Source organism: Corythoichthys intestinalis, chromosome 9 (assembly GCF_030265065.1).
Source record: "Corythoichthys intestinalis isolate RoL2023-P3 chromosome 9, ASM3026506v1, whole genome shotgun sequence".
In the NCBI taxonomy this organism is placed as follows: domain Eukaryota; kingdom Metazoa; phylum Chordata; class Actinopteri; order Syngnathiformes; family Syngnathidae; genus Corythoichthys; species Corythoichthys intestinalis.
In genome coordinates this window covers 54,480,116-54,489,746 of record NC_080403.1, presented here as the reverse complement: position 1 = coordinate 54,489,746, position 9,631 = coordinate 54,480,116, and the positions used below count along the sequence as shown (strand labels likewise).

General features: G+C 35.9%; 1 protein-coding gene across 3 annotated transcripts in view; it reads right to left on the bottom strand.

Moving 5' to 3' along the window:
• Positions 1-714: 714 nt before the first annotated feature.
• The window catches only part of eya2 (EYA transcriptional coactivator and phosphatase 2), a 228,326-nt gene continuing 219,409 nt past the window's right edge, over positions 715-9,631 (bottom strand). For all 3 annotated transcript variants that reach the window (XM_057845495.1, XM_057845494.1, XM_057845496.1), the window contains 3 exons: positions 3,653-3,774; positions 3,473-3,573; positions 715-1,190 (listed from right to left, as the gene is read on the bottom strand). In XM_057845495.1, coding sequence (XP_057701478.1) covers positions 1,110-1,190; positions 3,473-3,573; positions 3,653-3,774 — 304 coding nt within the window. In that variant the 3' untranslated portion in view covers positions 715-1,109. The remainder of the gene's footprint in view (positions 1,191-3,472; positions 3,574-3,652; positions 3,775-9,631) is intronic.

The following is a 9,631-nucleotide window of genomic DNA, read 5'->3' as shown; positions in this document are numbered from 1 at the left end:
CAAATTTTGGGGTAATGAGGTCAAAGGTCGCAGAGGTCAGAAAATTAATTTTGTGATAACGCAATAATGAATGCTTAATAAATGCATTTTTATCAAACGTATATGTACTGTATATAATAATGAATTATTTGTATATTTTCAGATTGCAGAAATTTTAGTATTAAGAACTAAAGCTGCAACAACCAATCGATTAAATCGACTAAAATTAATAAATTAGTTGCCAACAAATTTTTATAATCGGCAGCTATGAGCTGTCCTGTTTGGTTCCTTGTTTGTGAGGCTGCACGTGCGCCAGTGATTAGAGCTAGAGAGAGAAAGTTCACTGCAACACTCAGGTTTAGTTGCTGGATTATTAATATTTACGCAAGCGTTAGATTGTCGTGTTCGATTAATCGTTGATAAAAGTAACTTGTAGCCCTGTATGAACACTCATATTTATGAAAATTAACTGGAATTTACTGTATAGATCTTTGAACAATATAATCCATTTTTCACATTTAGAACGGAGAAGAAATAAAATATCAGTATTTCTATGATTGACTATTGTTGAACTTCAGATTTTCAATTAAACTTGAATTTTACTTCATAATATGACATTTTTGTCCCTTGCCGAATAAGGGGGCTTAGGTCAGGGGATGTTATTAGTTTTTATTTTTATCATTAAAAAACAAAAAGACAAGGTGCGCAATTAACTTATTTTTTATTTGTCTATTTATGTCAAAACAAATGGAGCACATTATATACAAATCATCAAAGCTAAAAACGGCACATGCGCGACCATAAATCAAACACTAATTTACAAAAAAGAGGGTTAAGAAGCACAAAAGCATACAAACTTTTTTTTTTAAAGGTAATTTCATGACTGGCAATAAATAGCTCATGTGGCTGCCATTGACAGTGCTAGACGTCCAATCCATATCGACTGGGAGGGGGTGAAATTGGACTTTTAGCACCGTCAATGTCAGGGAATGGTTAACTTATACCTCGAATGCTGTTTTTTGTTCTAATTGAGAGATTGTTTTGTAAATTTCTAGAAGCTTTGGTCCTCTAGCCGCTTGTTTTGGTCGCTTTTTTGTCCAAGAGTTCATGAAATTTGGGTATGTCGCCCTCTACAGGTAGTCCAGCTCCAGCGCATGGCTAAGCGCCTCCAGGTCGGCTCGACATGACACCCTCCAGAATGGCATGTTCTTCTAAAAAAGAAAACAAAAAAACCTTGAAAATATGAACATTTTCTTATTTATTTACGACAGTTTTAAGAACACACAAACCAAGACGGAAAAAAATAGACCTACGAGAATAAAGTCGTAATATTACGAAAATAAAAATCGTAACATTACGAGTTAAGAGACGTAATTTTATTAGTACAGAGTCCTAACGTTACGAGAATAAAAATCCATACATTGCGAGATTAAAGACGTAATATTATTGTAAAAAGTCGTAATGTTATGAGAATAAAAAAAAAATCGTATGATTACAAGATTTAAGACGTAATATTACAAGAGCTGTAACATTACGAGAATAAAATCGTAACATTACGAGATTAAAGATGCAATACTACAAGGAAAAAGTCGTAATATTACGAGAATAAAAATCATAAAATTGCGAGATTAAAGACATGACTGTCATAAAGTTGTAACATTACAAAAATAAAAATCATAAAATTACGTAATTAAACACGTAATATAACTAGTAAAATCTCATAACGTTACAAGAATAAAAGTTGTAACATTATGAGAATAAAAAGCGAAAATTACGAAATTAAAGGTAATATAACTAGTAAAAAGTCATAACCTGACAAGAATAAAAGTCGTAATTACGAGAATGAAAATTTTAATCTTACGAGATTAAAGATGTAATATTACTAGTAAAGAGCCGTAACATTACGACAATAAAAATCGTAACATTACAAGATTAAAGACGTAATATTACAAGTAAAAAGTTGTCATATTACGAGAATAAAAATCGTAACATTACGAGAAAATCGTAAAATTACGTGTTAAAAGACAGAATATTACCAGTACAAAGTCGTAATATTAAGAGAATACAAATTGTAAAATTACGAGATTAAAGACGTAATATTACTGATTTAAAGTTGTAACAATACGAAAATAAAAATTGTAACAAGGTTTAAGACGTAATATAACGAGTAAAAAGTCATAATGTTACAATAAAAATCAACATTACAAGATCAAAGACGTAATATTAGTAGTAAAAAGTTGTAGTATTACGAGAATAAGAATTGGAACATTACAAGATTAAAGACGTAGTATTACTAGTAAAGAGCTGTAACATAACGAGAATAAAAATAAAAACATTACAAGTTAAAAGACGTAATATTACTGTCATAAAGTCGTAAAATTAGGAAAATAAAATTCGTAACATTACAAGATAAAAGACGTAATATTACTGGTAAAAAAAAAAAAAAAATCGTAGCATTACGAGACTAAGAATCGGAACATTACAAGTTAAAAGACGAAATATTACTAGTAAAGAGCTGTAACATTACGAGAATAAAAATCGCAACATTATGAGTTAAAAGACGTAACATTACCAGTACAAAGTTGTAATATTATGAGAATAAAAATCGAACATTACAAGATTAAAGACATAATATTATTGTCATAAAGTCGAAATATTATGAAAATAAAGCCAGAATAATACCAGGTGCAAAAATCGTATTATTATGAGATTAAATAAGAATAAGAATCGGAACATTACAAGATTAAAGACGTAATATTACTAGTAAAGAGCTGTAACATAACGGGATTAAAAGTCGTAAAATTACGAGTTAAAACACGTAATATTACTGTCATAAAGTCCTAAAATTAGGAAAATAAAATTCGTAACTTTACAAGATTAAAGACGTAATATTACTAGTAAAAATTGTAGTATTACAAGAATAAGAATCGGAACATTACAAGATTAAAGACGTAATATTTCTAGTAAAAAGCTGTAACATTACGAGAATAAAAATCGTAACAATACGAGTTAAAAGACATAATATTACCAGTACAAAGTCGTAATATTATGAGAATAAAAATCGTAACATTACTAGATTAAAGACATAATATTACTGTCATAAAGTCAAAATATTATCATATTATTACGAGATTAAAATCTTGATATAACTTTTTGTACTTAATGTAATATGTATCGATTCATCACAGCTAGGTCGTAATACAATTTGTAATACTACGACTATTTCTGTGGGCCTATTTTTTTAATTAGGAAAACTTGGGTAAAGTCGTAATATTACGACTTCGCTGTACTGACTCTAAAAATATTTCATAAAGTACGTAAAGTTATGTAATCACTTTCATCTCATGATAATACTTTTTCTTTACTTTTTTGATAAGACTTTATTCTCGTAATATTTCGATTTTAATCTCGTAATACTGCGACATCATCGAACTATTTTTGCGTGGCCCTAAAACTCCATCGCAAGTATTGACTACTTAGAAAGTTTTTTCACCTTTTTGGCGACTGTTTCCTCTTCGGTTCCGTCGCCGACCACCACGTAGACGGCCCTCCTGCCAAAGCGCTGCGAGATTCGCTCGAAGCAACTCTCCTTGCCTGCAGATGAGACCAGAGCATGTTGTCGTCGTCGTCACCGTGGCGTTCTTTGTTTTTAGTTTTGGCGCTAACCGCTAACCGATTTTGGTGGCACTGTAGATGTTCTCGATGGGGAAGGCGGCGCCCAGACCGTACAGAAGAACTTTGGAGAGCGCCGGGACCAGCTGGGTTGTGGTTACCAAAACGTTCACGCAGTTGGGCCTGATAATACACAAGTTAGAATCAAAATGTTATTGTTCATTTCAATTCTTGCACAATGAATGCCAATAGTCTGATCACATACTGTAACAAATCCTATGCATCTTAGTTTGGAGACATCTAATTAGGGCTGCAGCTATCGAATATTTTAGTAATCGAGTAATCGACTGAAAATTCTATCAAGTAATCGGATAAAACTTTTTTTTTTAGGTGAAGAGCAATTATAAATATACATGAGAAAAAAAGACAAATCCAATATTGAACCATTTTCAATCAATGTCTTTATTTTCGATGTATATTGCTGAAAACAGCCATCAATTGCATCTCAAATGTAACTACAATTTTAAAAAAAGACTAATTCACTGCTTTCATTCAAAAAAACCAAAGTCCGGCTCGGGGGCCGAATGCGGCCCGTGGTCAAGTTTCATCCGGCCCCTTAATAAATTGGTCAGCAGTACTACTACCAGCATATGAAGTAGCTTACACACTAAATGCTGCTCCTCATGTACCCACTAAAAGGCAGCAGCACTCTAAGCAACATTACCCCGCGTTACCCTTTATTCCCCATTTCTAAAATGGCGACAAGCAACAAAAAAAAGAAAGTTGACTTCGACGCCCGACCTTCGAGGATAGGTTAAAGAGTATGTAGCGCAGGGGTGCTCAAAGCTTTTTGCTCCAAGATCTACTTTTAAATGAGACAACCTCCCGCAATCTACCTTAAGAGCAACATACGGCGTTATGTTGCTCACGAAACACAAATAACTGTGTACGTTTAAAAAAATATAAATAAAAAATGGACGGTAAATTATGTTTGCTAACAAAACACAATTAACTATGTACATTTAAAAAAAAAAAAAAAAAAAAAAAAAAAAATTTTTTTTTTTTTTTTGATGCTGCGAGCTACCCACACTAGCGTTGCAATCGACTGGTCGATCGCGATCGACGTAATGGCCACCCCTGATGTAGCGGCAAAGGGGGTGTGAGACATCAATAGAACCGTTATGTGCCAAGATAACAAATATTGATAAAGTTAACAAAAAAAAAAATCAATCACATTAATGAGCAGTTATCGAAAATAGATCGAAAATGACGAACATTTCCGAAAGTGTTCCGGAAACAGCAGAATGGGATGGAGACGTCACGACAAGTGATTGACAGTCGAGGCGGAGCCAGGTGCCATTGTTTTTTAACGACGAGAGAGTAGCGTTGGGGTTTGTTTGACCAAAACATCACAAAAATGGTTCAAAACTGCTATGCTATGTGGTGTACAAATAGTTATTTATCGGAATATAGTATCCATGAGTTCCTGAACGCGAAAAAAAAAGCTGGACTACACAGACAATGGGTAAAGTTCGTCCGTGCAAAGAGGGCTAATTTTCTAGACACAGCCTCCGGCACGCTTTTCTGTGGTGCGCATTTTCCACCTGAAAGCTTCTCGAACTAGGGACAAGAGAAATCGGGTTTTGCTAAACGATTGCTGCTCAAAGGAGATGCGGTGCCGACCATACAGGTGCAGCCACCTAAATGTCCCGAGATATCAAGAAAGAGGACGATGACTGGTAAAGGAGGCTAAAGCTAAGCAAAGGAGGGGAGCAGCCAAGCTCGAAATGGCCAGAGTGAGTACTCTTTTATAATAAAAAAAAATGTCACGCATTGGATACAGGACTGGACACAGGTATAAATTATCGTTCGTAAAATATATAGAACAAATCCTCTGATCCCATTCATATTTGTGTCTGTTGGCAGAGCGAAAAGCTATGATGATATGTGATAAATGATAATTATTCTATGCATTCCTTTATTTTGCAGTATCAGCTTCACAAAAAGAAATGCAAAACAAATCATTGGTGTTTCCCACACGATCTGCTGCCGATGTTTCATCAGTGTCATTGCTCCCCTCAATGACCGTTTCATTACGCTGCATTGGCGTTCGTTTGGGCTCAAATTGGTAACCTAAAACACCGATTAAAGCTTCGTAACTCTCCTCGTCACCATTAGATGAACATTCGTTACGTCCTACGTCGGATTCGTCGCTGAAACTAGAAACAAAATTGTCTGCCATCATCGCCGCCATTCAGTATTAAAGCACTGAGCCTTTTTTCTTGTTGAAGAAACACCCCTCACTGTCAATTCTGAATTCTTTTTTATTGACAACGAGGGGTGTTTCTTCATGAGGGAACCTGGAATATGTGCAGGACGAACACAATACATCAGCATAAACAGCTCAAAACACCCCTAATTCTCCCCTCACTAGAAGGAATTATACTGATGCAGACAGGCGCTGCCCCCCTAGTGGCCGGTGGCACTCTCTTCACTTGTCGTGACGTCACGCACACAATCTGCCAGATCTCGGGCGCCGGTCGTTTTAGCTTGACAATCGAGCCAAATTTCTCTCATTTTCTTGTGTATAATTACACGAAGTGGCATGATATGAATACAAAAGGCATGCGTTTATGGATAAATGATGGAATATTAAAATTTTCCCAGGGCACTACATACCCTTTAAAATTGGACTATTTCTTCACTAAGATATGCAACAACTGTATCTGCCTCATTTGCAAAGAGACAGTCGCTGTTTTTAAAGAGTTCAACGTGAGGCGATATTACCAAACAAGACACGCTGACATGTACAACAAGATTACAGAGAAGATGCGTATCGAGAAATTGAAGCAACTTGAAGCTAGTTTAATTTTACAGCAGCAGTATTTCGCAAGAGCCCAAGAGTCGAAGAAGAACGCCACAAAGGCTAGTTGCGAGATTGTTGAAATTATTAATTAAAAATAATAATAAAGCAAATGTGACACACAGAATGGCTTGCTAAAATTTGCTTAAATATATTGTTCTACATAAAGGACGTCAGCCAAGGTCAGCCCCCCACATTTTTACCACACCAAATTTGGCCCTCTTTGCAAAAAGTTCGGACACCCCTGGTTTAGATGATCATTGTTAATTGTGATTTTGCACCACCTAGTGGTCAGTGTTATAAAAGGATGTAGCAGAATACACATTTACTTTTAATATATACATTTACTTAATGAGAATTTGCTTTCATAATCAGCATGCTTTTAAAAAAATTACACATTGACCTCAAATATCAGCTTACCGAACTGGTTGAATTTCTTTTTTTTTTTTAATCTGCAGCGCCCTTTGAAAATCACATATCGGTCGGTCTCTAGTTCGTTCTACGTAAAGGACGTCAGCCAAGGTCGGCCCCCCAAATTTTTAGCACACCAAATCTGGCCCCCTTTGCAAAAAGTTTGGACACCCCTGATTTAGATCTTATTAAAAAAAATATATACAGTGCCTTGCAAAAGTATTCGGCCCCCTTGAATCTTGCAACCTGTCGCCACATTTCAGGCTTCAAACATAAAGATATGAAATTTAATTTTTTTGTCAAGAATCAACAACAAGTGGGACACAATCGTGAAGTGGAACAACATTTATTGGATAATTTCAACTTTTTTAACAAATAAAAAACTGAAAAGCGGGGCGTGCAATATTATTCGGCCCCTTTACTTTCAGTGCAGCAAACTCCAGAAGTTCAGTGAGGATCTCTGAATGATCCAATGTTGTCCTAAATGACCGATGATGATAAATAGAATCCACCTGTGTGTAATCAAGTCTCCGTATAAATGCACCTGCTCTGTGATAGTCTCAGGGTTCTGTTTAAAGTGCAGAGAGCATTATGAAAACCAAGGAACACACCATGCAGGTCCGAGATACTGTTGTGGAGAAGTTTAAAGCTGGATTTGGATACAAAAAGATTTCCCAAGCTTTAAACATCTCAAGGAGCACTGTGCAAGCCATCATATTGAAATGGAAGGAGCATCAGACCACTGCAAATCTACCAAGACTCGGCCGTCCTTCCAAACTTTCTTCTCAAACAAGGAGAAAACTGATCAGAGATGCAGCCAAGAGGCCCATGATCACTCTGGATGAACTGCAGAGAGCTACACCTGAGGTAGGAGAGTCTGTCCATAGGACAACAATCAGTCGTACACTGCACAAATCTGGCCTTTATGGAAGAGTGGCAAGAAGAAAGCCATTTCTCAAAGATATCCATAAAAAGTCTCGTTTAAAGTTTGCCACAAGCTACCTGGGAGACACACCAAACATGTGGAAGAAGGTGCTCTGGTCAGATGAAACTAAAATTGAACTTTTTGGCCACAATGCAAAACGATATGTTTGGCGTAAAAGCAACACAGCTCATCACCCTGAACACACCATCCCCACTGTCAAACATGGTGGTGGCAGCATCATGGTTTGGGCCTGCTTTTCTTCAGCAGGGACAGGGAAGATGGTTAAAATTGACGGGAAGATGGATGCAGCCAAATACAGGAACATTCTGGAAGAAAACCTGTTGGTATCTGCACAAGACCTGAGACTGGGACGGAGATTTATCTTCCAACAGGACAATGATCCAAAACATAAAGCCAAATCTACAATGGAATGGTTCAAAAATAAACGTATCCAGGTGTTAGAATGGCCAAGTCAAAGTCCAGACTTGAATCCAATGGAGAATCTGTGGAAAGAGCTGAAGACTGCTGTTCACAAACACTCTCCATCCAACCACACTGAGCTCGAGCTGTTTTGCAAGGAAGAATGGGCAAGAATGTCAGTCTCTCGATGTGCAAAACTGATAGAAACATACACCAAGCGACTTGCAGCTGTAATTGGAGCAAAAGGTGGCGCTACAAAGTATTAACGCAAGGGGGCCGAATAATATTGCACGCCCCACTTTTCAGTTTTTTATTTGTTAAAAAAGTTTAAATTATCCAATAAATTTTGTTCCACTTCATGATTGTGTCCCACTTGTTGTTGATTCTTGACAAAAAATTAAAATTTTATATCTTTTATGTTTGAAGCCTGAAATGTGGCGAAAGGTTGCAAGGTTCAAGGGGGCCGAATACTTTTGCAAGGCACTGTATATGTAAAATGAATGCTAACTGCATGGTTTCTTTGCTTTTAACCAAGAATCGAGACATTTATACGTCCATATCTGTGAAGAATTCGGGGATTTAAGCTTTATTCACAAGAATTTTTGCCAGAAAAGCTCTGTTTACGTCAGGCGCTTGCTAGCCTCATTCGCCAACAGTATATAGTGTATAATGATAATAAAAGGCTATTTTATTCTATAATTAGTTGTGATTGTATATAGAATGTATTAATAATCTATTTACCTGTTATTTATAATTGATTCTGCATGTTTTCCTCAATTATTAAGTTTCTGATGTTGAATTATGATGTTAAACTTGCAGTAAATAAAAAAAATAAAAAAAAAATGAAGTTGCTACTTTGGTCAAAAATTTAAATGATATGTTAAATATTGCTATTGATCCAGAAAATATAGGCGGTTATCTCTGCATTTGGTGATTTTTTTTTGTGCATCTAGTGTAAAATCTGAGACTTTTATAGCCATTTTAAGTTGTGTTATACTTATACAAAAAATAATTAATCGGGATTTTATAAGGGAATGACTTTGAATTTTTTGATGCCACTGCACATGGAGACTCATATATGGCTAACGTAGGTGCCTGGTTTGGTTTTAGGTCAGCAGCAGCTTTGGCTTTGAAAGTATTTGAATTTGAAGTTTTTGAAAATAGGCCCCCGTTTCCCGTGTCATGTCAATAGGTTATGAAGTCTATGATGAATGCTTATGACAGATGGAATTTTACGTCATCCGGCAAATTATCTCACTTTTGAATGATTGTAAAGATCCGAGCTAGACATAAATATAGTAAGTGACATAATTCAAAATGTGGTCTTATGGTCTTATGGCAGTCTTGTGACGCCACCTTCAAAGAAAGTGTTACCATACCTATTAGCCTAAATAAATCAACAAATAAGCCAGACTGGACTA